General features: G+C 50.8%; 1 protein-coding gene across 2 annotated transcripts in view; it reads right to left on the bottom strand.

Moving 5' to 3' along the window:
* Nucleotides 1–3,919: 3,919 nt before the first annotated feature.
* Klhl29 (kelch like family member 29) overlaps nucleotides 3,920–27,351 on the bottom strand; it is a 280,806-nt gene continuing 257,374 nt past the window's right edge. The window contains exons 6-14 of one of the 2 annotated variants that reach the window (XM_090337381.1): nucleotides 19,367–19,569; nucleotides 17,661–17,920; nucleotides 15,213–15,411; nucleotides 14,784–14,966; nucleotides 14,471–14,651; nucleotides 8,529–8,722; nucleotides 8,073–8,217; nucleotides 5,920–6,144; nucleotides 3,920–4,190 (exon numbers count right to left, since the gene is read on the bottom strand). In XM_090337381.1, the coding sequence (XP_090193507.1) occupies nucleotides 5,961–6,144; nucleotides 8,073–8,217; nucleotides 8,529–8,722; nucleotides 14,471–14,651; nucleotides 14,784–14,966; nucleotides 15,213–15,411; nucleotides 17,661–17,920; nucleotides 19,367–19,569 (1,549 nt within the window). In that variant the 3' untranslated portion in view covers nucleotides 3,920–4,190; nucleotides 5,920–5,960. Of the gene's footprint in view, nucleotides 6,145–8,072; nucleotides 8,218–8,528; nucleotides 8,723–14,470; nucleotides 14,652–14,783; nucleotides 14,967–15,212; nucleotides 15,412–17,660; nucleotides 17,921–19,366; nucleotides 19,570–27,351 lie in introns of both variants that reach the window. The other variant, XM_090337382.1, reaches the window with a different exon arrangement.

The following is a 27,351-nucleotide window of genomic DNA, read 5'->3' on the forward strand; positions in this document are numbered from 1 at the left end:
AACCTTTTGTACTTATATTCTCAAGATTTTATAGCTAGAATCAGATGGGACTTTTCCTATTAGCACAAATGTTAATCTAAACATAAGTGCTGAATAAAATGCCTTTATATTTTAATGAAGTACTAGAATTAATATACATTGTTTTGAATCTTAAATATAAATGGAACAAGTTGATTGATTTCTCTGTTCTTTGATGAAACTGACTTGTTAAAAAAAAGTTGGCAGGCCACTCCATATTAATAAAATATAAAATGTCCAAGAGTTTTTTTTTTCTACAATTATCTAGTTTTAGATCTGTGAGTTGGATGTTTTAGATTATGTGTTAAGTTATTGTGTATTTCAGTGTTTCATTAAAATGACTATAATATACTGAGCCTGAAGTTCTGGAGAGACTTGACATTTTTTTGGGGGGGGGTAGGTCATGGGGCTTGACTCTGGGCCTGGGTGCTGTCCCTGAGCTCTTCAGCTCAAGGCTACGGCCCTTACTCTGGACCTGGGCATAGGCACAGAGCCCCTTGCAGTATTCTAGTGTTAACTGGAGAGGAGTCTCACGGACTTCCGTGCCTGGGCTGACTTTGAACCACAGTCCTCGGATCTCAGCCTCCTGAGTAGCTAGGATTTCAAATGTGAGCCACTAGTGCCTGACTCAAGGGCTTTTTGGTTTTGTGCTGATCCTGAGGCTTGAACTCAGGGCCTGGGTGCTGTCCCTGACTTTTTGCTCAAGGTTAACACTCTATGACTTGAGCCATAGCTCTACTTCCAATTTTTTTTGGTGGTTAATTACCCTGGCTAGGGGCTGGCTAATTAGATGATAGATGAATATCTTTTTTTTTGTTTTCTTTTTCATTTTTTCATATATTTTTATTGTAATTAATAGAAGGATTACATTATATTCACCAGATAGAAAGTGCATTACTTCACATACATTGATACCCTTTCTCATGTCTTGGTCCCCATTTCCCTCCCCCCTTCCCCCTACGGCTCATATTGTTTTCCCCCCTTCCCTTTTCAATTTCAAATAACCAATCAATCATATATACAATATATCAGATACAAGGTGAAATACTGTAAAAATATGAGATAACCAAGGGACAGCAAAAGAGAGGAGAGATAACATAGTACATTAAGGACAACAATCACTCATTATATGGCTTTTGTTTCTATATCCTGGAGGTCCTTTCATTTAGTGTCATACTATCTGGCCTTATGTATCTAGGTTTTGTTCTATTGTAAATTGCTACTAGGAGAGCCCAAGGTTTCTACTGATTATGACAAATGAGGGAAATCATTGAGCCTATGTTCCTTTGAGTCTGGCTTACTTCACTTAATATGATTTTTTCCAAGTCTTTCCATTTCCTTACAAATGGGGCGATGTCGTTCTTTCTGACAGCAGCATAGAATATCTTTTTATATACATTCATACATAGGTATTTTATATCTTTCTATATTTATGTATAGATACCTTACATATTTTAGATGTATATAAGCCATGATTTCACATCTTCTTGCTTATGTTTTCTCTATTACTACATGTCATTGTTACCGTTGGCTATATTATTATGTGTCTTTCATAGAACTATGGGAGATTCAATGCTTTAACTGGTGGCTGTCATACTGAGTCAATAGAGCTAGCTAGCATCATGCGACCGTTGTATGTTACATAATAGTATGTGCTGTATTACTGTTCATTGTTATTATTCTGGCACTGTTATGTTCTGTTGGAATTGTAGTACTGTTACATTACTACATTCCTTTCTGTTCTTCCTCCATGGCTGTCCAGAAGTGTGTGTCCTGCCTCAGAGTGAACACTCCCAGGACCCTCACATGCAGCTCCTGTCACCTTGGTGTCTGTGCAGAGTTCTCATCCTGTGAGTCTAATGTCACCCCCTCAGCACTTAGAGCAACCCCCCTTGCTCTTTGCTTAGGGAGCAAGTGTAAGTGCCAGGTGTTGTCTCATTTTTATTTTCATTATCTAATAAATACCAATATGGAACTTTTTCAACTTAGGCCTATTTCTACTGAACTTTTCGGACCCCTTAGCCTTTTCTTATTGTAATACTTGGACTCTTTAACAGAGCTATAAACCTTTGTTATTTGGGCTGTGATTACTTTTCCTGTTTTCTTATTTTGGTACTAGATTTAAAAAACATTCGCATACACAAACATTCACACACACACACACACACACACACACACACACACACACACACACACACACACACACACACACCAAGCCTCTTCTGTAGCTGTTATGGGAAATTTCTTTCCTATCCTTGTGTGCTGATTCTTCTCGGGGTTCTGAGCGAAGCTCTCACAGGAAAACTTTATTTGTTTGCTACCCAGAGTCAAGTCTAAAATAACACAGACTCTTCACCCACCCAGCGGATGCTTCCCTTGATTTTAGGGAAATGAAGTAAGCAAAAAGGAAGCTAACAAAACTCTTGCTTGATTATCATTACAGATTATAATTTTAGCTCTTAATGACTGCCATCTAGTCTAGACATCCTCTGTCCTTTCCTCAAGACTGGTGTTCTGGCGGACATGACCGCATATCTTTGCTTGACAAGGGTAAGGTCTGCTCTTCACGCAAAGCGTCCCATAAGTTCTCAGGAAAATCCCACAACCTCCCCCGCTATACACACACACACACACACACACACACACACACACACACACACACACACACACGCACATATGTACCTGCCTTCTTTAGGGTTTTCCTTTCAAGGAGCCATTAGGGCTTTGTAGATTTTGGAAATGAGGATGTGAGACCCTTCGTGTGGATGGCACTGCTGGTAAATCTACCTTTTCTTACCCACCTGCTAAATCTAAGCACTTTCCCTGCTGAGTGAGCAATCCCACCCAGTGGTGTGCTGTTTTGCTCCAGGGATCCCTGCACAGACATCCTGGGTCCAGCCAAGTAGGGTGTGTGGCTGGCTAAGGAATGCCTTGGGTGGCTGTCGAGCCAACCTGGCTGGATCTAGTGTAGAACCACACGTCGGTCTTCCTGAGGTGTTGTGTTCCTGTTGTCGGAACATGGCAACTTTTACTTACCAGTGTATAGAGCAGCAAGTACACTTACACTAACAGAATGTTCCTAGGGTCTCTTACAGAGCCTTTCCAACTTTCTTTCAGCGTTGATGGTTGACTGTCCTCTATGGCAGTTCCCTTTCTTGGCATGTTCCTTGTTAAACAGTCCTCTGTCTCTCTGTCTCTTTTTTTTTTTGTGTACTGAAGTTGAACTCAGAGCTCCCTGTTTATAGGCAAGCACTCTATTGTTGAGTTGCACCTTCAGCCCCTTTTGTTCCGATCTTGCTTTGTACCCAAGGCAGCCTGGACTTCAATCCTCCTATTTGTGCTTCCTTCTGTAGCTGAGATGACGGACACATACCACCACAACCAGTTTTTTTCTGTTGCGATGTGATCTCTTAAACATCTTTTGCCCAGGCTGTTCTCTATGACCCGCCCAATACCCACTTCCCAAGTAGCTGGGATTATAGGTAGTGCTCAGCCTGAATATTGTCTTTTGCTTTTCCCTCTTTTTGTGTAGGTTGTGGGACTTGAACTCTAGGCCTGGGTGTTGTCCCTGAGCTCTTCAGCTCAAGGCTACCTACCTACCCCTTGAGCCTCAGCACCACTTCCAGTTTTCTGGTGATTAACTGGAGATAAGAGTCTCATTGACTTTAGTGTGTTAGTGCCCAGGCTGGCTTTGAGGCTTGATCCTCAGATCTCAGCCTCCTGAGTAGCTGGGATTACAGGCGTGAGCCACCACGCCCAGCCAGAGCCCCGTCTTTTCAGTTCTGTCTAAGAGAACCCAGTCCCGGGATGTCCAGGAGGAAAAGTGGCCCTACACATGGGCTTGGGTCACCGTGGCACACAAGGACATGACACTGGCTTCCGAGTCTAGATCTATAAATATATTTATTATAATATAACAAGAACTTAACAATAAACATATACTATGTACAATACCATTACAGAGAACCCTGTTTTATATCATTCACAGAAATAGCCAGTTTTGCTCCAGTGTGAGAGGTGAGGAGAGAAACGGAATTTCAGTGCCATCTGCGTGGAGTCTTGTTGGCCACTAACACCTCCCTTGGAGGCAGACAAACACCACCATGCTCATATTCGCCCTGCCCCAGGCAGTTAGAAATTTGTGCTCCAGTCCTTGGGCTCACACTTGCACCCTGTTTGACATAAATACTTTAAATGACATACAATGTATGTAGTTTTGTGCTTATTACTTTTCTTTTTAAAATAATAAATAATATTATTAAAAACTGCATAACGAAGCTCGGTATCTTGTCCAAGGGGGAGCCACACTTGTAAGTGTCAGAAGTGGATGCCCGAGATTAGCATTGGAACGCTTCTGTGTCATCAGATACTGAGAGATGGAAAGCATGTCCTGCCTCTTACTCCTTGAGAAATGGTTGATACCATGGAGTGATGACGAGCTAGCTGACTTCCCAGATAGTGAGTGTGGATTTAGTTCCAACTTCAACTAAACAGCGCAGAGGTGGCCTCTTTCTTCCTGCTCTTGGAATGGAAACTGCTGACCGGGTGAGGTTTGAGGGTCTAAGGACTGGTGGGAAGGCTTTTCTCTTTGGAGCCTTGGCGGGACCTCCTTTCTGGCTTTCCTTTGCTCATGCTCATGTGTGGTGAGGAGAGTAATTCTGCTCGTCAGGCCTTGGCTGTCATGGCTCATCTAAGAAGGCTGCCCCTGTCCCAAGAGCTCTTGCGGGAGGTGCCTTAATATATAGCTATAAATATCAAAAATAGTCTCCTGTGCTTTGTAGACATTTTTTTTCTCCCTCCCGGGGTCCCTTCCTCCCCCTGGCCTGGGTCCTCAGCTTTACCTCATGGAGGGAGCTGAGCTGGTGTCAGGAGCCAGCTCTTTCTAGGAATAGACCCTTCTTCCTCTGACAATGCCTTCAACGAGGCACAGTCTTTACAGGATTGTCTGGGAGTTACTTTTTTTTTTTCTCCAAAAATAAAGTGAGGGCATGGCCCATCCCAGGAGAGATCCTCTATTCTGCACATAGAAAAACGAGAGAGCCAGCGCCCCACCCCTCCCCCTGCTCTGGCACTACCCACGAAGAACTACGGGAGTTCCCACACCATGCCTCCCGCGGCCTCCTCCTCTCCCTACTTAAAAATAGCCTTTTTGTTTATCAAGAAAATGCCTTGGAAAAAAGCTAAATAATTCATATTGGATAAGAGAAAGCTAGCACAACTGCCTTGTCCTTCTCCAGCAAAAAAGAACGACAACAACAACAAAAAACATGGTAGAAAAGCTCATGAAGGACAGCTGGCCGTCCCCCAGAGGCCCTGTGTGCGGCCGGCCGGATTCCCTTCCATCCAGCCCGGGGTGGGGGCTGGCAGCACAGCCTAAACCCCGTGCTACACAGTCCTGTCCCCCGTTTCCCCTCAGCCCCTTGAAAGTATAGACTGGTTTAAAAACAAAAACCAAAAACCAAAAAACAAAAGTAGGAATCAAAGTGATAAGGACACTTTGATCTTCTTCCAAAAAAGCCTGATACCCAATATTGTCATAGGCTAACTGATCCATGGTGGATTAGGAATCAAACCTGCTCTGCAGCAAGGGAAACACAGCTTCTCTCTCCCAGTTGAACATAAAAATATCTGTGAAATATTGCACCGGGTAGAGTGAGCGAGCGCCTGGCTTTAGAGCACGCGCCCCTGCGGGAGCCACTGGGTCAGGGCTGGGCACCGTCCCCTGTTCCTGCCGCCCAGAACGCCATGCCCGGCTCACCCAAAGGCTGAGGATGATTTTCCTACATTCAAATGTAGAGAATAGTCAACATGTGTAGCGCAGTGAGTTCCTGGATTGTGTTTTGTGGGCCTCTTACTGGTGTTGTTGAAAGAAATGATCATTGTGTATAGCATTTGCCTCACCAGACTTTATCCCCAGTCTTGCTGTGGGCTTTCTGCTGATGTCAGCCGCTCTGAATGTATTTCTTTATCACCACGCAGCCGTGTCTGAACACAGGGCAGGGCATGTGTGGGAGAAGGGCCCACGTGTTGGTGGCGGGCTCGTAGGCTTCCATGTTGCCCAGTGCAGGCCCCTCGCTGCTCACGAGGCCTCCAGTTGCATAAATCTTGCCATCCAGCACCACGGCACTGCCAGAGGGAAGCGGGCAGAGTATCAGGCCGTGAACTCCTGCTCAGGATCCCCAGTACAACACACAACCTCCGGCAGAGGTGTGGGATCTGGCGGCCATACTTTGCCTTCTGTCCTGGGCTAGCGAAACACCGGTCCTCCAGGGATAACCAGATGTTGTACTGTAGCCCCAGCCTCCCTCTCAGCCCTGCTGAGCTAACTCTGGTATCAGCCCTCGGCTCCACCTCTAAACCGTTACCGGACGTCGTTTGTAGGGTGGCTCTGCAGCGTCTTCTCGTTGGGCTATGACTCAAGGACGCCAGAACCTGGCTCAGCACCATCACCACCTGCCTGCGAGGTCTGCCTCAGTCCAGGGCTCAGGCTCCAGCCTTTCTACCCTGTCTCCTCCATGCCTGTGCGTTGGGCCTGCTGTCTGCAGTCCGTCCATGGCTGCAAGGATCCGGCATGGGCTGAGGGTGAGCAATGGCGGACCTCTTCCTTGGGAGACTCTGGCTAGCTTGGTCCTGGTCTTCCTGACCAGCTCCTCCCGTTCAGACAGCTCAGCATCTCCTCCCCTCTGCTCTTTCTCCCTCAGCATAGCTTCTGCCCCTTTCCACTGATGCCCAGAGCCTTGTTTCTGGCCTCACTTTCATTGTCCCCAGAGGCTATTTCTTCTTGATTATCTATCCCCCTGATCTGTCTCTCTCTCTGTCTCTCTCTCTTTCTCTCTTTAATTTGCTTTTGGTAGCCTTATGGTTTGAACCTAAAGCTTCCCACTTGCTAGTCAGGTACGATACCCCTTCAGCTGTGCCCTCAGCTCTTTCATGCTTTAATGATTTCTCAGGTAAGGTCTCTCGTTTCTGACTGGGGCTGGCTTCAGGTTGTGATCTTTCTACATAGCGGGGACGATGGGTGTCTGCCACCACACCTGCTTATTCATTGAGGTGGGGTCTCTCTCTTGTGTCTGGGTTGGTCTCAAACTGGAACCCTCGGAATCTCTGCCTCTTGGGCAGAATGCAAGTGAGCCACTGTGTTTGAGACACACTGCTTTCCAGAGGCTCTACTTGTGTCTGGTATGACTCACACAGGACACGTGAAGGTGGACGGACTTAGGCTGTAAGGCTTCTAGCCTGCTTTCCAGTTCCATGCCCCCAGGTCCTCACGATTCTCCTTTTATGGCCAACCTTTTCCCACTCCTCTTGCTTACACCTCCCCTGGCCTTCAGTCTCAGATGAGGTGGGCCCCTCCTCATCGTGGCCCGTAGTGTTGATGGACAGTGACTGCCCTGCATATTACACGGAGGACAGCGCTGGAGCTGGAGAGCCAGCAGGGGCTAAGCAGTTTTCTGGCCCCATGGCTGTTTCTTACATAGAACTTTCCCAAGCCAGGAGTTATTTGTCCAAGTTGTTTAATGTGCTTGGAGTAGGGCTGTATCTTTTCTAGCCATGCTACACAAATAGTCAGTACTCAATGCTTCGTGCTATTCACACCCTAAAGACTACTTCTGCATTTGTACAAAGTATCTTCAGGGAGAATCTGCTGTGGCCGGCTGATAATGGGGTGACTTGTGGCTCATTTTTAGAGTTCAAGCTATTCTGTGTCTCCTCTTCTTGCAGAGGCAGGACCCTAGGTGTTCTTCCCTGGCATAGAGGCTCCAGATCAGCTATGCTTGTGTCCTTCAACTTATCTAGTCCCTAAGGGCCACAGGCATGACCCTGAGCAGCCACTGTCCCTGGAAGACATCTGAGAGAGAGCTGGCCTCGTTTCTCATAGAGAGGAAGATGGCTTTGCTACATCTCCCAGTGTGAGATGAGTCAATGGAGTAGCAGGGTGGGGCTCCCGGGAGCCCCCTGCTCGGCTCTGCTCCACTGATATCTGGAAACTGCTTTGGCCATGCGAAAGTTGTAAGCCCCTGTGATCACACCCAACCCCAGGGGATCTGCCTTACCTGCAGAACTGGCGAGAGTGGTTCATGTTGGGGCCTGCCTTGATGTTCCCTTTGTCTGGGTCATAGATGGTGGTGGCCCTGGCATAAGCTCCACCCAGGATGAACACGAAGCCATTCAGGGTGACTGCAGGTGCATACTTGTTGTCTGTGAGGACAGCAGGGTCAGCAAGTCAAAGTGTGTGGCCCCAGCATCCCCTCTCCTGTCTCCCCAGGCAGATCACTCACCCCCACCCCTGTATGCCACAGACCGACGTGATGGTGGGCCCAGGGCCAGAGTCACCTGGGATCTTGACTGCCTTGCCCTTCTCCAGGTGCTACAACCCCCGGCTGCCCTGGGCTCTGGGGACCCATTCACTGCCCCAGATGTGGGTGTGCAGAGTCTCTCAGCTTAGCCTGACTTGGCTCGGGCTGCAGAGGATGAATGGATCAGAGCGGGGAGGAAGCATACTGGCTCACCTATCATTGGGGACTCGATGAAGCTCCACGTGTTGGTCTGAGGCACGTAGGACTGGAGGACTCCCGCAGCCCGGCCTGCCTCGTTCACCCCACCGAACACATAGATCTTGCCACCGCACACGGTGGCTGCTGCTGAGTGCACTGCTTTGGGCAGAGGAGCCACTGCTTCCCATTGGTTTGTGATGGTGTCATACCTGTGGCAAGAGGGGCTTTGTTCAGGAAAAGGACCTAGCCGCAGGCGTGGAGCACAGCTGCCCTGACAGCTGCAGCCTGCAGTGCAGTCCCTGGGGGCTTCCCAGGTCTGTTCCCCACTGGCTCACCAGGCCTCGTGGGCCTGTCTCGATCCTGCCTTTCTCATGTGAGGGGCCCATTACTAGGCCCACTGGCCCTCTGTGCTGGCCAGTCCCACCCTTCTCTGTGGCAATCCTACACGAAGCATCCCAGGCTCTGGGCTGGAAACTAGAGAGAACTGGGAGAACCAAGGGCCACTGCTGACTTCGGGGAACTGAAGCCCAGTGGGGAAGACAGACAAAGCTCGGGAACAGGTGACCATGCAGGGCTGGCGAGTGGTGGGCGGCGAGCAAGGGGCTCACACTGTACACAGGAGGGCATCCCCCCTTCACAGGTCGGACGAGACCTCTTGGAGGAGTGATCCTAGGCTGGGTCTAGAGGGGGAAGGGGCCATCCCAGCTGAGCTGAGGGCACAGGTCACCCTTGGAGTAGTCTGGAATGGCTGGAGATCAGGTGGATGAGAAGGCCACGCATACAGAGGTCAGGGATGCAGCTTTGTGTGCAGGACAGTGGAGGAGCCCTGAATATTTCAGCAGGAAAGAACACGATCAAAGGGGACTCTGAGAGGTCACCGTGCAGGGTGGAGAAGGGCTTCAGGGAGGAGGCTAGAGGCACAGCGACTAGACAAGTCTACTCCAGGAAGCTTAGAGAGAGTGACATGGGCAGGTTAGGGGTGTGCAGCGGGAAGACAAGTATCTGGGTCTGGGCTGGATATTGAGCTCCGGGCCCACTGGCATGAAGGAGGAAACTGCAGCCAAGAAGTGAATGATGGTTAAAGAGCACAGGTAGCCTTAGGCCGAGGACATGTTCTAAGGGAGCACTGGCTGTGAGCCTCGTGGTAGCCATCTCCCTCTGACAGAAGGCAGAGAGCTTCATGTGGAGAGGTTATGGTGAGAGGCTCCATGTCTCAAACAGCTCATGGGGTGTCTGTGGTCAAAGGTGCTCTAGAAGACCAGGGGAACAGAAGCTGTTGTATGTGGAGACCCAAAGGGAGGCTCCATTGTGGAGATTGGAAAGAGTGGACCTAAGTTTTACTTAGAAGGAACTTAGCAGTAGAGAGAGGCAGTGAGGGTAGCACCCAGAAAGGGATATGGAGGCAAAGAGGATTTTGTCAGGTGACTGTACATCAATGGTGACCAGTCATCCATCCAAGAAAAAAAAAACCAAAAAAACATCCCAGTGTGTAGCATCTGCTACACCACCAATTTGCCTTTAGGTTAGCAGCTGGATGAGGGAGGGGGCACCAGCTGTGGCACCATTCTCTAGGCTTGGAAGAGCAGAGATGGGGAAAATGTGACAGACAACCGGGCAGTCATGAGCTGTGAGTATGGCTCATCTATGCTTTCAGTACATAATTGTAAAGGTATGTAATTTAATTTTTAAGTTAGTTGTCACAAGTTAGTTTGAGACACATCAGCATACCACAAGGTTTGTTTTCTTTTGGTGGTGGTACTGTGTGTGTGTGTGTGTGTGTGTGTGTGTGTGTGCAATTGCATTTCCATCCTGCAGATGGGAAGAAGCCCCACTAGATAAGGAAAAACTAAACATGCAGTTGGGCCTCCATATTGGTGCATTTCACATCCGTGGATTCAACCAACTGCAGATAGAAAATATTTGAGAAAAAATGCATCTGTACTGAACACCTGTTTTCGTTTTGTTATAATTTCCCAAACAATACTGAAGAGCAGTTATTAAATGCATTAGGCATTATGAGTAGTGCTGAGATGATTTAAAGCATTCTGAAGGTGTGGTATGCATTGGTTATATATGTACACGTCCACCATCAATTTGGGTACCTGTGGTGTCCTAGAACCAATCTCTATGGACAAAGAGAGAATTGTCTGCCCAGAAATTTGAGAGCAGTATAGGAAGCACAGTGAGACTCTGTCTCAACAACAAGATGGAGAGTTGATGATATAAGGCTTTGTGGTGAAAGAGCACACTCAGATTGAATCCAGTGCGAGCAGGGGACCAGAGTGCATCTGGGCAGAAGAGAAGCCAAGGATGGCAGGAGTGCTGAGACATTTGTTGGAGTGAGCAGGAAGATAAGTAAGTTATGGACTGATGGCCCCATTTTTCTGGGAAGCAGGAGACCGAATTGGCCAAAACAATGGGGGGAGCCGGGTGTTGATGGCTCAGATTGAGAGCTACTCAGACTGAGAGCTGAGGATTGTGGATCAAAGCCGGCCCCGGCAGGAAAGTCTGTGAGACTCTTATTTCCACTGGAAAACTGGAAGTGGCACTGTGGCTCAAGAGGCAGAGTGTTAGCCTTGAGCTGAAGAGCTTGGGAATAGTGTCCAGGCCCAGATTTCAAGTCTCATGACTGACTAAAAAAAAGGAGTAAAGATTTTGTGTGTGCATGTGCGCGTGCGTGTGTTTGTGTGTGTGTGTGTGCGTGTGTGTGTGTGTGTGTGTGTGTGTGTGTGTGTATGTGTGTGTGTGTGAATGTTGGAGGGGAGTTGAGGGGGAAGGGAGGGGGGGAGTGGAGAAGAGAAAACACCTGCTCTTGAGTGGGGCAAATGGCTGACAAAGTAAACCCAAAAGCCTTCCTCGCAGCAGCTGAGGTAGGTGAAGGCACTGCAGAGGCAGTCTGCAGGACGATGGGATTTTCCCATCAGCCTCAAGGCAGCATGAAGGCAATGAGTCCAGTGGAACAGATCTGCTATATGTGTGCTGTAGGACAAAGTATCCAGGTGAGAGAAGTGATGAAATCATGGCTCCTGAAAAGACAAGGGAAATAGGACAGGAAGCCGCTGTTGGGAAGAGCGGGACTGGTGTTAAATAGACTGGCTGAGGGACTTGGGTTCTTGAGGTCTTTCTGCAGGGTGGGCGGCTCTTTCATGCTGTCCTCAGCATTTCTGTCCAGCATTCCTTGGGGCTGCTCCCATGATGCTCTTGCTGTGCCAGGAATTACTAGGGCCCTCCCAGCAGGGCCTGTCTATGGCTTCCTTTACCGTTGAGCATGTGCCTGGACCCAAAGTGGGGACCCCAGGAGGCTCACTGCACCTCCAGAGGTGTTTTCCTCCCAGTAGATTGTCCTGGGAAGCACACTGCTTACACATTTCCTTGTGAGCTGTACAGGGAGCCATATGTAGGCCAGAGCTCAGTGCCCTGGGAAGTGGGTGGTATGTGGCCTATCCCTGAGAGTGTGCGGGGAGGGGACAGCCACATGGTATCCTGTTCTGCCTTGGATTTGAGAAGAGGCTGCAGGGGCAGCAGGGCTGATGCCACTGGGTCTCAGGTGCATGATACACGGCGGATGTGCAATGGAGCAAGTGTCGTTTTGGACAGTGTCAGAAGTTCAGATATGTTTTTTAAGCCATTCTGGCAAAGATCCATAGAGCTCCTGCAGAAGGAGCTGGAGACAGAGGAAGATTATGTGGCTGTTAGTCCTCAGTCTTTCGGTATAATGGCACATTCCGCCAAACACAAATTTCCTGAGAGCTTGTTATTCCAGGTGGCTGATTGCCAAGCCACGAGCCCTCCCGTCAGCTCAATCTGTCAGCTTCCTGCTTGAGAAGGATATGCTAATGACATGCAAATGACCCGCCGAGTGAGGCGCTCCACTATCATTTATCCAGTAAGCACAGCTACAGCAATATATTTCTATAAAATATTAGACCCGGTTATTTATATAATGATATAATACAGGTTTGTCTATGGCACTGTTGTTTTAATCTATAATTATATAATCTTGCTCTATTCCTGTAATACAGTAATGTAATATAATTATAAGGCACCATATATCTCATTCATTATCAATATAATAGCAATTTGTACCATTAGTACCTCCTGAGGAACAGAGCGCCCTCACGTCTGTCCCCATTATGCTGACCTTCCTGTCATCCTGAATTCTCATCACTGCTACCATTTGGCCCTGGAGCTGACTTACCCAAAGGGGACTGCTTTTGGGGAGGCATTCCTCCTACCGCACCCTCAGCCTCTCTTGCATGGGTCTCGTCAGGGGTCTTTGAGGACAGCCGACAGATCCTCACGGCCCCCTCAGTGCTCCCTGTTTTCCTAGATGGCTCCTCCATCCACTGGGACTCTAACTGTGGTCTTGCTCCCATGATGCCCCAGCTGACATTCCCTGCCCGGCCCCCCCCCCCCCCCCAACCTGGGAAAGATGGTATGGACAACCCCTGGGTGTTACAGCAGCTGCTCTGGAGTCCAACACAAGCAAATCGTGTCTCTGCCTCTTAGTGTATGTGATTCCTGAACAAATCCCTGTATTTGTCAACAAGGATAACTTTGCAAAAAATGAGTAATCAGCGTCTTAGGAGATTAAAAATAGCTGACAAAAAGCAAGGCAGGATGACAGATCCAGCTCAGTTTACTCCTACACAAAAAATGTCTCCTTTCTCATGTGTTCGTTACCGGGTGACAAATGATTGGAAGCTGAAGCTTCTGGAAGGCTTGAGGCTCCCGGTGGCCATGCTGCAGGTCACACTGAAGGCCCCACTGTCAGGGCTGGTCCCGGTCCAACAGCAGGACTCATAATCACACAGGGATTCCCCATTATCTTCAAATCAATATGACAATTAAATGTTGTTACGGAGCCATTTCTGGGCTCCACTTGGGGGAGTTAAAAGCCCACAATGAACATTCCGAGCCTGTCTCACTCTGAAACCATTGTTGCTGTAACATTTGTCAAGTGTCCAATTAGCCACTGAGGGATTAAAAAAAATCCAATTGAGGAATATGTGTGACTTCACAGGCAAAGGCTGTCACATGGGAAGTGGCAGGTAATGGCAGAAGCTAGGTTGGCAGGCCAGGGTGTAGGAAGGCCTGGGACAAAGATCTCTAGACGGTCATGTGCGGCCAGACTTGTCACCCTCTGGGGCATTAGCTTCTCCCCAGCACTGCAGCCTTCTAGTTCCTTTGCTAACTCACCCATCGCTCCACATGTCCAGGATATCTTCCCAGGACCTCTCCTGACCCCACAATAACACCCCCATGCCTCTGAGGAAAAGGGCCTCAGCCTGACCCCATGTGACATAGCTACCCATGCAGCCTCTGGCCCAGGACCTATTCCTGACCCTGCACTATGGCTTCCGGGAGAAAGCTCTCCACGACTTTCCGAGGAGAGCGGCTAACATGTGAACCTGGAGCTTGTTCTCTGCAGCATTCTGGAGGGCTGGTGAGACTGTGGTCCCAGTTTGCTCATGTGGTGTGTGGACTCTTTCCTATTATCATGCAAGTGAAGTGAGGGATGGAGGAAAGAGGGCAGCTTCCTGGCATGCAGCCCCTGCTTGGCAGGACAAGGAGGCACTGCTACTGGCAGGGCCCCTAGTTAGACCGTGGAGTTCCAGCCTGAATTCTAGCAAGTCTCAAGGATGACACCTGCAGACCAGTGTGCCACCCTGACCACGTGGCCAGCCTCCCCACGCTCACCCTATATCCCAGTCAATGGGGTCCCTGGCCTCCATCTTGTCTGACACCTAAGGGCCCCCTCCAGTGACTGGGGACAGCTGAAGATGCCTCCCTGCTGCTTCCAGCTCACATTCCACAGTCCTTGCCCATGATTGTGTCTGAGTCGCCCTTACAGCCTTGCCTGTAGGCTGTGGAACCTCGGCGGGTGTTGAGAAGCATGTGACTTTAGCTTTCCACGAATGTGAGAGGATGCCCGGCGGGGAGTGTGGACATCTTACCTCTCCACGTGGTCCACGTTGCCTGACACACCCAGTCCCCCTAGGGTGTAAATCTTCCCGTCATAGACGAGGCTGTTGTGTCTGCAGCGCGGGACTGTCATTCTGGAGACCAGGTTCCAGTTATCGAGCAGAGACATGTAGCACCAGACATCCGCCAGCGTCACTCCTGACTCCATCCCACCTGTGGGAATGCAGAGAGCAGGCAGGGGCTGAGCCAGGGCACCAGTCAGCTGGCCCAGTCCCAAGGTGGGGGAGCCGTGAGCAGAAGGCCCCCCGGGGAAGCCCAGCCGCACCCCCGCCCCAGGGGCCTCACCTGAGAGGTAGATGTTGTCCCCTGCGCTCACTACACTGAAGAACTCGCGGTCATAGAAGGGCAGCGAGGCCAGGGGGTACCACTTGTTGTTCTGCGGGTTCCAGCAAGTGACGGCCACCAGTGAGCGCTGGGTCATCCCCACCATCTGACGACCCCCAACCAAAACGATGACCTCGGCCACGCCTGTGGGGACATGGATGGGCACCTCGGGACATATCCTCCCACGGCTGGCATCTGTGCCTGGCTTCTCTTCTTACCCCATGGCACGTGCAGGGGAGAGAGGGAGAGGGAGGGAGGGAGGGAGACACAGAGAGCGAGAGAATGCGACAGAGAGAGACAGAGAGAGACACACACACACGGAGACTGAGAGACAGACAGAGAGAGACAGAGAGAGATGGGGGAGGGGGAGTTACGCCTGGCCTCTGGTACCCGCTGAGAGTCGGGGCCGGGTTCGGGGTGTCTGCATCTCCTGGCGAGCGTGGGGCAGCATGTGGTAGCGTTTGGCCTCGTTGACCAGGTCCCGACATGCTTCTGATGACTTGATCAGCTCCTCATTGTCCACCACGTTGAGCAGGTAGCTGGGGTGGATGAAGGGGAGGCGGACAACTGCCAGGAGCTCGGCTGCATACTGCAGGATGAAGCAGACATGGCCCTGCTTAGATCTCGAGGAGGGAGAACATACAACTGTTTTGAGCTGTGTAGAGAAGGAGGGAGGAAGCCCGTCTGTGCATGGCTTATAAGTGCACTCTTCCCACCTGGCCTAGACTGGGGTTGGGGTGGGAGGCCTGATGGCTGCAGCTCGTTCACCATGGCTCAGCCACTCATTCCTTCAGCACCTCATTTCTGCACTCTATCCTGGTCACAGGTCCCTGCCACATATCAGATTGCCAGGAGTTTAGGGAGAGGTGTGAGAGTGGCAGACTTCAGAACAGGTAAGGTAACTGAGAAGGACTTGAAAACATTGGTGACTACAAGAGCCTGTGTCACCCCACTGCCACGATACCATCTCACACTAACTCCTGGCTCCCCTCACCCTAGGCTGGAGGCTTTTCATGGACCGACTTGTACTCCCCGCTGCCTGGCAAACTGCACATCATTCAGTGAATAATCAGTGATCTCGTATGCCACACGTTAAGCTCATTGCTGAGGTTGCAGAAGGAAGGGAGACCATGTCTCTGATCTCCAGGTGTCCACAGTTGAATGAGGGGAGGCAAGAGCAGGGGTCTTGCTAGGGCTGTAGGCCGTGCAGGAGCCAAAGGAGCCAGAAGGCAGTTGACATCAGAACTGGCTGGACTCAAGAGTTCTGCTGGGCAGAAGTTGGGGGAGGCACATTCAAAGCTCATGCAGAGCCATGGAGGAGTGAAAAGGGTTGGGGTATTTGGGGGAATGGCAGGGGGTTATTTTCCTTGGATGCAGAACAATTATCCAACAAGGAGCAGTGAGCCTGGAGAGGTTCACAGGGACAGACCCAGCTGACTTCATCCTTGTTGGTCAAGGACTGCGTGGCTTCTCCTGAGAGTTGGTGTGAGAAACAATGGAAGGTTTTAAACCATGTTGGTGTGAGCTAATTTGTGGCAGAGACAGCACCCAGGCTTCAGGATGGAAAATGGATTCAAAGGGAGCAAGGTGGAGACTGCACTGAGGAGATGCTGGCTGTGAGACTGGGGTGTGAGGAGGGGCAGAAGGCCAGGAACCCATCTAGGAAGGAAGAAGGAAGCAGAGATGAACGTGTGGCCAGCAAATGGACGCATGGTCTGTCTTGATCCGTGTGCAGGACTTGGGTGGTGGATGTAGGAAGAGGTGTGGGCTTTGGGCCTGATGAATGAGATGGGTTAGGAACAGGCGGCTGGAGGTTTCCAGCAGGTGATCAAGGACAGAGACTTGCAGGCCAGGAAAGAGATGTGGGTTTGGGGCATAGATTCTGGAGCTGCAGAGAACTGTGACGATCTGCCATTAGCTGCCAATCGAAGTGCATTCCTCTGGGAATTAAAAACAAAACAAACTTGCTTCCTTCCAACTTGATCAGGCCTTCGGTCCCCTTTCCTGCTCTGTGGGGAGCTGGCGGTGGGTCACACAGGGAGGCATCTCTGCATCCTGTGTGGTCTAATGCCACCCATCTTAGCACCCACCCCATCCCTCCCAGCCTTGTCCCTCTTTTTATTCCATGTCCTGTGACAGTCCTTGCCATCCATTGCTCATGGCCTCAGCCCATTCTGGGGTCTGGCTTTCTTTACCCTCTTCAGTCTGATGAGACCCTTGGTTGTGGGGTGTCCTCTGGACACAACTTCAGCCTCCTTCCACCCACAATGATGGGAATCAATGCAATTTCCTTTTGAGCAGGGACTCTAGCCAGGATGTGCAGGGGCTTGCTGGCTCCCAGGAACTTTCCTTCTCCCCAGACGCTGGCTCTGATTCCTCCAGCTGTCCCCTCCCAGGGCCTCACACCTCCTCCTGTCATGTGCACAGCGGTCTCCCATCTCTGGCAGGCTTGTCTCTTTGCTCTCTATTTCACTGGTAACCAGGGTCTGGATGGGAGCCTGTTGATCTGAACTCTGGGGAGACCAACCAAGCATCTTCCTCAGGCACCTATTTTGTCTTGCAGGGCCCGAGTGCTGCAAATCCAGGCCCTGCGGCCTCTGGTCACCTTGTATGTTCTTCCCTCTGCTGCTGTGTGTGTTGGAGGGGGGTGCTGTGTGGGAGATTGGGGAGCATGGCAGGACCAGCCTCCCTCTCTCTGGCCTACTAACTCTCACACAACCCTGCTGGACACATGGGCAGCCCTGCTTTATTCACTTTCCTTCAATTTTGCTGCAGATCCCCCCACTGCAAGGTGCCCCCAAAGCCAGAGAGAAGGGGTAGGGGCAGGTGAGGCCCTACCTGAGCACGTGACGCAGGGTCCTTCTTGATCCACTTGATGACGGTCTCATACACCAGCTCCTCGGCCTTGGTGTTGAGGCTGTCATTGGAGACGTAGGCGATGAAGTCATCCTTGGAGATGCTGAGGATCTCCTCTTGGGCTGCCACCTCGGGGAAGATCTGCAGCGCGAAGGCCTTGGCCATGTGGTAGAGCTCGCTACACTGCATGGCCTCCGCCATGGCCAGCACACCCAGGCAGTTACTGGCCGTCAGCTGCTTCTCTGGGATGACAATGTAAAGCCATTGACTCGAGGGCCCAGGGAGGGTGTCACCTCTTGTTCCCACCCACTGTCACTAGAAGCGCTTTCTTGTGCTGTTGTGATGGGTTTTCTTCTGCCCCAAGCTCCCCTCTGCTCCCGAAGATGCTGTCAGGGCCAAGGCTGTGAGGGGTGGGAAGTTTCCTCAACCCTGTGGAGGGAGGGCTTGAGGCTTCAGAGCCCAGATGGAGGTGTGTGTGTGTGTGTGTGTGTGTGTGTGTGTGTGTGTGTGTCAGGGTCATGCTGTGACTTACAGTGTCTTTCATGACCATGGCAGGCATGTCTGAGGTCCCCTCTCTCTCTGTCTCTCGCTCTCTCTGTTGGTCATAGGGCTTGACTTCAGGGCCTGGGCACTATCTCTGAGCTCTTCCACTCAAGGTTACCACTCTAGGCCACAAATCCACTTCCTGTTTTCTCGTGGTGAACTGGAGCTAAGAGTCTCCTGAATTTTCCTTCTGGGGCTGGCTCTGAACTGTCGTCCTCAGATCTCAGCCTCTGAGTAGCTAGGATTATAGATGTGAGCCACCAGTTCCAGGTTCAGACTCCTCTTTTGAAGTTATGTCAGCAGTCGCACCCATCACATTTCAACCTGCTGCCTCCCACTGGCCTCAGCCTCCCCTAGTCTACCCTCCAAATGTGCTTGGTCCAGCCAGTTCTCTTGAGATGTGGCTAATGGCTCTGCCAGATGAAATGAGTCTGGTCCTGGGATGCCTATTAATTTAGAAGCTTCACTCTGCCACTCTGGCTCCTGACTCTTCTCATTGCTTAGTCCCGGGATGTCTTCTCCTGAGATACTCTCGACTAGGCCCAGATCCTAACTTTCTCTGTGTGTATTCTACATCCCAGATCTAGTTCTTTATAATACTGGCTGCCCTGCTCTCAGCCCAGCTGCACAGCCTCAACCTGCCAAGTGAGCATGCTTTATGTTGGGGACCAGGTGGGCCTCTGGGACCCAGGGGCTTATCTTGCGCTATAGCATAGGACAGCAAAGAGACAGTTCAGATGTCCAGGTCTGTCCATGCATCTAGAACATTTTAGGCATTAATAAACTAGTGTGTGGCTGCTTCTTTCAGGACTTGGAGAAGAGGGCAGAGAGGCCAAATTCTCCCCACAAACAAATTCTGCACAGCCTCACAGCCACTGCTACAAGGCCTGGTGGGCCAGAGGAAGTGACACCAAAGCCAGAGGAAATGACACTGGGGCCTCCTCCTGTCCTTTACCTGTGTCACTGCATTAGGTTATCCGAATGCTCATGTGAAAACTGTGGGGAAATCCAGCCCTATGTGGGGTGGGATGAGCTCAATATGGGTTGCCCCTCTTAATCTTTATTGGTTTAGAGTTTTTCACCCATCTTCCCTGTCACTCTCTCCCTTTGTTCCCCCAGTGATACATAGTCCCTGGGTAACTTACCAAGAAAGGACACACAGACTTTGCAAAAGGTGTGGAACTGGAACTTGCTGGCTGCCTCTAGCAGAGTCTTGGCATTGACAGAGTCGATGACCAGTGAGCCCGTGTAGACAAACTCCAGCAGCAGCTCCAGCACGTCAGCCTGCAGATTGGACAGTACCAGCTCCAGCTTCTCCCGGCCGCACTGGCTGCTGTCTTGCACGGACCTAGGCACAGAGACCAGGGTGTCCTCATCGCTACCAGGGCAACCACTGCGCTGCTGCCTCACAGGGCCAGATTCCCTGTACACCTCGGTCACGCCCTTCGTTTTAGGACTCAAAGGACACACCAATGACACACCTGAGCCTAATGACCTGACACAGGATCTGAAAGAGAAGAGTCTGACCAGAGGCGCCCAAAAGAACAGAAAACCCTGCTTATTACTACTCGGCATGTCCATGCAAAAAAAAAAAAAAAAAAAAAGAAAAAAAAGAAAGAAAAAAAAAGAAAGAAAGAAAAAAGAAAAAAAAGAAAAAGAAAAAGAAAGAAAAAAAGATGCAAATCAAAAAGCATGAGCTATGGATGGGGACGAGGACCAGGACTGGCCTCAAAGGGAAACAATATGGTTTGGCCCCCAACTGGCCCCAGCGTTTGTACCAAATGTGACCAGCATGTCCTGTCAGGGCTGACAGCCTCGGACAGCAGATTCTCCAAGGCACAGAAGGCTCGTGATTGGCTGGGATGCCAGCCAAACTGCCCTGAAAGCCCCTCCAACCCCAATAGTTCCCCCAAACATACTGTTTCCTTTTAGGCATGGAAGGGAAGCCCTTCATCACACTAATTTGAAACTGAAGACGAGACGAGATAGACGGACAGAATGGTTAGAGCTGGGAGGGGGAGAGGGGAACAAGGACTTCCGCCACAGACAGCCAGCAGCCATGACCTGGGGCCTGGCCCGGGGCGGGGCCCTCCTGCCACATGGAACACGGGGTCAGAGGTCAGAGTGGCCTGCGTGTAGAGTGTGCGTCGGGCTTGTGAACTGGGGGGAGCAGGGGAGGGACACAAATATATCAGTATGTTTATATCTGGTGTCTACAGAAATACAAAACCATTTGCAAAGGCTCCTAAGGCCTGGCAGCCGCTCCCTAAAGCTGGACCTGAAAGGAAACAGATAAGATGAAGCGGGGGGGGGGGGGGGGGATAACACCGACACAGAAGTGAGGCCGGGAGGAAAAATACCCAGAGTGTTAAAAGTCAGGAGGCAGGTTTCTCAGAGGCCATCAACTTGGCCAGCATGTTTTGACCACTCTCATCAGGCCAGCTTCCTGCACTGTGCCTGACTCTGCAGGAGGCTGCAGCTGGACAGCGACCTTGCACACCACCCTCTCCCTTGCGAGGAGGTCAGGGGGTGGAGACTCTTGTGATGGATCCCTGGGAAACACCCAGGACTGGCAATGGGGTTGGAGCAGTGTCTGACAAGACAGCAGGTTGGCCTTAGCTAAAGGCCCTCTGCTGGGTGGGCAGATAGAGCACTGGGAGAGGGCAAGGGGGACCTGGGCGCTCTGTTTTGCCACTGACAGGTGGACAGGCTGGGCCTCTCAGGTCCTCAGCCTCCTCTTCTGTAAAACAAGAGGACTGAACTAAATGAAGTCTAAAGTCCCATGAAGACCTAATGTGACATGACAGTACCTGCAACTCTACCATTCAAGCAACATTCTCTCGAGGCCTTTACAACTCAGACATGACCCTGTAACAAGCAGACTCTGTCAGGATCTTGTGGTCAGGGTGCAGGGCTCTCTCCCAGGAGTGCCACTCTTGGCCTTCCTCACAGCACTTTCACTTGACCAGGGCTCCTAATCAACCTTCTGCTTCTGAACTTGTGCACGCCTAGGAAGCTGGGAAGTCGAGCTGCACTCAGGGTCTGGGCAGAAGCCTGTCTAAACCCACACCCACACTACCACTCCTGACATGACCTAACACACCTTAACTTCTGCTGTTGGGACCAAGTCCCGTGCTTGGGTGACTTTATTAAGATATAGAAATAGTTCATGATGTAACTGGTCTCTTGAGATCACAGAAACCTGGAATGCTCTAGGCTTCATAGGCCATCTGGTAAACCCTTGCTCTAAGTTTTAGCTGCTTCTGCCTTCATTCCCTCATGCTGCTCACTGGCCTTTCTTCTACATGCCCAACAGGCTCAGGAGAGGTCAGGCTGAGTCAAAGCCCCACAGAGCGCAGGGGGTCAAAAGTGAACTGCTTTCTTTCTCCCTGTCACTGCTGCCTCTAGGATGGGTCCGCCAAGCTGTGTTCCCACAAATGCTCTGACAGAAGATCTCAACCCACTGAGGAGGTAAAGTGGGACTTCAGGATGTGTGCTCATGTGCACACATACACACATATGCAAACATACATGTACATGACACTGGCTGTGAGGAAGGGATGCTGGGCAGATGGGAGGTCTGAGGCCCCAAGTGATTCTGTGAAGGTTGGCATGGCTCTACTATGGAGGTATGTCTGCTTTTTCCAAAGTCCTAGCCAGGGAGAGGGCCCTGGGTTTGGGAAGGCACCTGAATTGCTGAGGAGCTGGGAGAATGTGAGGTAGACTGCCAAGGGTCAAAAAGTAGTGTAATACTGCTAAGTCTGTGACTATAAGCTATATGCTGTGGCTCTGCACACATGCAGTGGAGGGGAATTGGGTAAACAGTCAGTAGGGGAGGACTAGAAGAGCTGGGTCTCTCACACCACCCCAGAAAAACACTTGGCTTTTGAAGGAGGCTTTGCTGATAGCTCAGTTCAATACCAAGAAATGGTAAGCCCTGGACAAGAAGGTCTGGTCATTTACCCAGGGCACATGTGATACGTAGGCATTGTGAAGGCTCAGAGACTCTGATCCTGAACACTAGCCTGTCTTTGTAGGCCTCTTTCCTCTGAGTAGAAGTCCCTAGGAAACATCTCCCCAATGGGCAGCTCTCATCACCAATATGGAGTTTCAGCCCCTACAGATGACCTTTCTATCCTGGCCTGCACTTAACTCTTTAGGGGTCTGAGCACCCTGTCCTGTTCAGGCCAGACTCAGGGAGCTGCTGGCCTGTGAGGGCCATGATCCACCTGTGCTGAGTTGTACAGCAAGGCAGGAATCCACCTCAGAGACCCTGTCTGCAGTTCCAGCACTAGTGGGGGGGGCCCTAGCACACCCAGCTCACGGCTTCTGTCTGAAGATTAGAACTTCCTGGAGTCACCATCGTATAAGAGAATCTGAGGTCCTGGACACAGTCCTCATGTCAGGACTGGTCCTTAGATGGTAATCCTCCCACTTTCTGTGGGCTCTGGTAGAGTAGACTTGCCCTCTCCAATGCAGTCCTTCTTCCACCCTTACACATCACTATGGTCATGTGCTTACTACATTTTGCACATCAGAACTGGGCACTATCTGGAAGAATGGGCAGGCGCGATGGGCCAGTAGTGATGTTCAGCCATGAACATGGCCAGTAACCTGTTCTGTCTTTCTGATAAGATTCTTGCCATTCCCGGTGTACTCAGCACCAGGGTATAATGTCTGACAATACCCAAGTCTGGGTGTCCCGAGGCTATGGGCAGGATCTGGACTACCCTTTCAAGGGTAGCATACTTGTGTATGAAAGAGGGGAGAGAGGCTGGCACCCACAAACACCAGCTTTTTGGGGGGTACAGTGTGTACATCTTGCTTAGTGCACTAAAGGCTATGTCACTTGATAGGGTAGGCCTTGGGGCCATATCCATACTAGCTAACTCCATTGCGGCTAGAAAGAGAAAGAGAATTCCAGAGTCTAAACATGAGGCTTTGTGAAAATCAGCTGACTTGCCCACCCGTTTTCATCCAACATGGGAAGAGAATAGGATTCAAATGTCATGCACACTCCAGCTGAGGATTTCAGCCAGAGGGTAGAGTGCAGGTTCAGGTCTCTATTCTCTTGGTTATGGTGATGAGCAACTCTGCCCCAAGGCTGGGTATTTTTTCCCATACTCTGACTTGGAGATGTGATGTAAGCCTGGCAAGAGCAGAAGCAGCTACCTGGGCTCTCCTAAGAATGGGTATGGTGGTATAATCCTACAATCCTAGCTACTTGGGAGGCAGAGAGCTAGGAAGTGAAGTTTGAGGCCAGCCCAGGTTTAAGAAACAAAGTTCATGAAGCTCCATCTCAACCCGTGTTTGGTGTGATGGCACATGCCTGACATCCCAACAATGAGGGGGATCGCTGAGAGGAAGCACAGGCCGAGCCAAGTGTAGGCAGAGACGCATCTCAAAAAGAGCACACACACAAAGGACTGAGGAGCTCAAAAGTACCTCCCTAGCAGGTATGAAGTCCTAAGTTCAAACCCCAACACCATCAAAAGAAAAAAAAGAAAAAAAAAAGCCGCCGAGTAGTAACTGGCCAATGTCCTTGTGGTGGTGCTAAAGGATTCTTGGTCCCCAGAGAATAAGAGATTTCTCCATTATGGCCCCAAGGGAGAAGTCAGGACAGAGCTGCATCCTGTTCTCTCAGGACCTGGGACTCCCTAGGCCCTACTGGGAGCTACTGCTAGGGTTCCCTACTCGCCCGTATGCAAGACAGGGGAGGGGTGGACGATTTGTTGTTCAACACCTATGCCTCAGCTGCTTGTCCTACAGTTTCTCCCTTGGTCACCTCAGGGACACAGGTGGATCAGCACAAGGAAAGGAAGGGCTGGCCTAGAGTTCTTAGTGTTGTCCTCTGCTCCCTGATGGCCTCATGTCCCCTGGCCTTCCGCGAGCTATTCAGCCCCCAGCTCTCCCCCTCAGGACCCAGCCCTTGGCATATATGCAAGTACAGGCCTATCTCAAGGGGCTACTCTGTCTTCTCTAGGCAGGTCTTGAGGGCAGTTTACAAGTGTTCTACACACAAGTGAACACATGCATACATGCACACACACATGCACATGTACACATACACACGGTCTGTCCTGTTTTTCTTTAAACACAACCAAAAGACCCCCTTGTTTTTTTTGGTTGTTGTTCTCTGGGCTAGTGAAAGGATTGTAGGAGCAGCAGTTCTGGAGTCGGCTGTCAATTTGAAACCTAGAATTACGGGTCACTTAAAATATCTCCAGCCTTTATCTCCTCCTCTGTAAAATAGGGGTGCTAACAGTACTCTCAAGGTGACATGTCCTGATCACCAGGTAGTATCCTTGTCAGGAGGAAGACAAGGAGACTTGCAGGAGGGGAAGCTACAGCCTCACTTGCTAGGAACGTCTGAGGAAAGGTCCTAAGGGAGGTGGGAGCCAGGGACTGGCATGCAGACAGGCTGAGGGGACTTGGCTGCTGGAGGAAGGAGGCTCTCCTGCTCAGTCTGACTGCCATCTTTATAAAGTACAAATCTCACCAGAACAAACCCTAGAACTGAAACAAAGCTGTGTGATGTGGCTCCAGATTCCTTTTGTAGCCCTGTTTCTGTCGTCCTCTCCCTCACAGCTGGCATTGCTGTGCCCCTCAAGTCCCTTGGAGCACCTTGAGCCTGTGTTTTTGTCCTCTCATCGGCCAGGCCAATGCCTGCTCTTTTCTTGAAATCCAGGTCCCATGACTCTCATGCAGAGGCATGCTAAGTCTTCCTGCCTCAGCCTCTGGGCAGACCTCCTTACTCTCTGTTGCCCAGAGTTTTGTGCAGGACCTGGCTGCAGAGGGACCTTTGGCTGCTTATGGAGAAGGTGTGACTGGGTGGCCGGGCTTCCCATCTGCATTTCCTGTGGCTGCAGGGAGAGCATCCGCCCTGGGGCTGGGGCTGGCAGGTGCTGTCCTTGCCAGGCTTGCTGCTGGGTCCCTGTCTACACTGAGGCTGGAACACTGGACATGTGACTACCCCAGGCTGGAGGCAGAAAGGAGTCCAGCCAGAGCCTCCGGGCCTGGAACGATGGGACAGCAAGGGGGAGGAAATCACCTGCCCACCCAGGGGAAGTGGTGCTAGCCGCAGGGCACTGTGTTCACAGATTGTTCCTATTTTGTCTTCTTCTTGTCTGAGCACTGACCGTAAGAGGGACCCTGGGCCAGGTTCCAAGTTCAGGGTTACTTTGCCCTACAGGTCTATTCAAGCTACTGAACATGAAGGTTCCAGGGTCAAAGGCGTGAAGAGGACTGAAACAACATAGTGGCAACACCAGCCGTTCTCCAAGCACCAAGAAAGTGAAATTCTCTGTGGTTTTATGGAGGCCTAACTGGAACATCTACCTGTGAAAATTCTGCTCTGCCCTCTCAGAAGCATATGTTTTTAACCATTGTCAGAAACGGTGGCAATGTGCCTTGTAGCCAGGACAAGAGAAGTAAAATTCAAAATGGCAACAAACTAATACTGTGACCTCTAGCTCCTGGACCTCAGTCCCGTGTGGGGTCAGATCCATCCTCAGATCTGGCCACCTGGCCACCCACGAGGCATATTCCCTGCAGGGAGTGTGGCCGTTCTTTGGGCTATGAAAGCTGGACAAGTTAGCCTCTTGGTGGACCATCTTTCCCCACATTTATCTGTGTACCTGCTCCCCTCCCTTTCATGCTCCTAACACCTCCTCCTCTTTAGTCCTGGCATTTGAACTTGGAACGTTTTTCCAGACCAACACTATCTACTGATTGTGATGATGGGCCTAGAGGGTCAGATATGGACATCATTTAATCAACTCCTGGTTTACAGAGGAGAAAAATCTGAGGCCTAAGAGAGAAGACGTGACAAGCCTAAGGTCAGGATGAGTGGCAGAAATAGTACAGGACCCAGGTCTCCTGGCTCTCAAGGGTGTTCTCTCTCCTCCAGCAACTGCCCAGAGGACCCATTCTTTCCTAGCAGCACCTACATGTTGCCTGCTCCTAAAGACCACACTCAGGAGGGCATGGGACCAGGCCATGTCTGCCTGGCTCAAACTCATTTTGGGGCAGGCTAGCTGCTCCTAGCTGCTTGCTCGTGCCTGTCTCTAGTCCGCCCTCTATGACTGGAAAGGCTCTTCCTCCTCCTCTTGACCTGTCTAAGAAGGTTCCTTTCTACAAGGGGCCTCTTCTCTGTTGTTAGCCTGGCTCTCCCAGGTGGGCCCTGCTAGGCACTAACCTGCCTCTTTTGTATTTCTCAGCCCATCTGGATCGAGGCCCAAGACCTGAGATGCTGGTCATTGCTAGTTCCAGAATTTGCCAAAAGTGGCTGTTCAAAAAGCTTCCTGACCTGAAGAAGCCACTAGAGAGGCCTCTTCACCCCAGATTCATGCTTCTAACCCTGTGTTCAGACAGGGAGGACCCAAACATTTGGGGGCATGAGACCCGAGTTGTCTGTGAGATTGGGACATCACAAAGAGCCTGCCCCTCCTGCATGGCTGAGGGCCAGTGAGGCTGGGCTGGCCTCACACGCCGGGCAGCCCGGCTCTATGCCAAAGGACACAAGGGATTGGAAAGGCGATGCCAGCAGTGTGCCATCCTGAAACAAAACACAGTTGCTCTGGGGTTAGTTGGCAAGTCCAAAGACAGCATTGGGAAGCAAGCAGAGGTCCTGTCCTCACACTCTGAGCACTGTTCCAGCTCAGCGTCCGCCCAGGAGAGGCTGCAAGGCAAAAGGAGCAGCAGAATTAATTTGCTGATGGGTGAGAGAAACGTGAGCGTTACCTGGGCCGGCCCCTCGGTTGCTCTCCCTCACTAAGGAGCTAGGAAGTGGCCCTGACTTCTTTGCAAGGGTATGAAACAGACAAACTAAAAAAAAAAAAAATCAACATAATGGAAAAAAAAAGATGCTTATGCACCATTCAGTAAGACTGATTCAGGCGGAAAAAGCTAGATGGGGCTCGGCTGGGGCCAAGGGAGGGCAGAGGCTGAGAGACCGTGTTTAGGACACACTGGGTCTAGGCTCAGACAGTGCCCATTCAGGTTCAGTGTAAAGGTGCCAATGTTGGCAGCAGGGACGAGGCTCTGGCTACATGTTCGTGTCCCCATTCCAGCTGGAGAAAAGCGGCCCCTCAGGAGCTTTGTGGAGTCAGGGGGGATGGCCTGCCTGGTC

The sequence above is a fragment of the Megascapheus bottae genome, chromosome 7 (assembly GCF_031878675.1).
Source record: "Megascapheus bottae isolate mThoBot1 chromosome 7, mThoBot2.hap1, whole genome shotgun sequence".
NCBI lineage: Eukaryota > Metazoa > Chordata > Mammalia > Rodentia > Geomyidae > Megascapheus > Megascapheus bottae.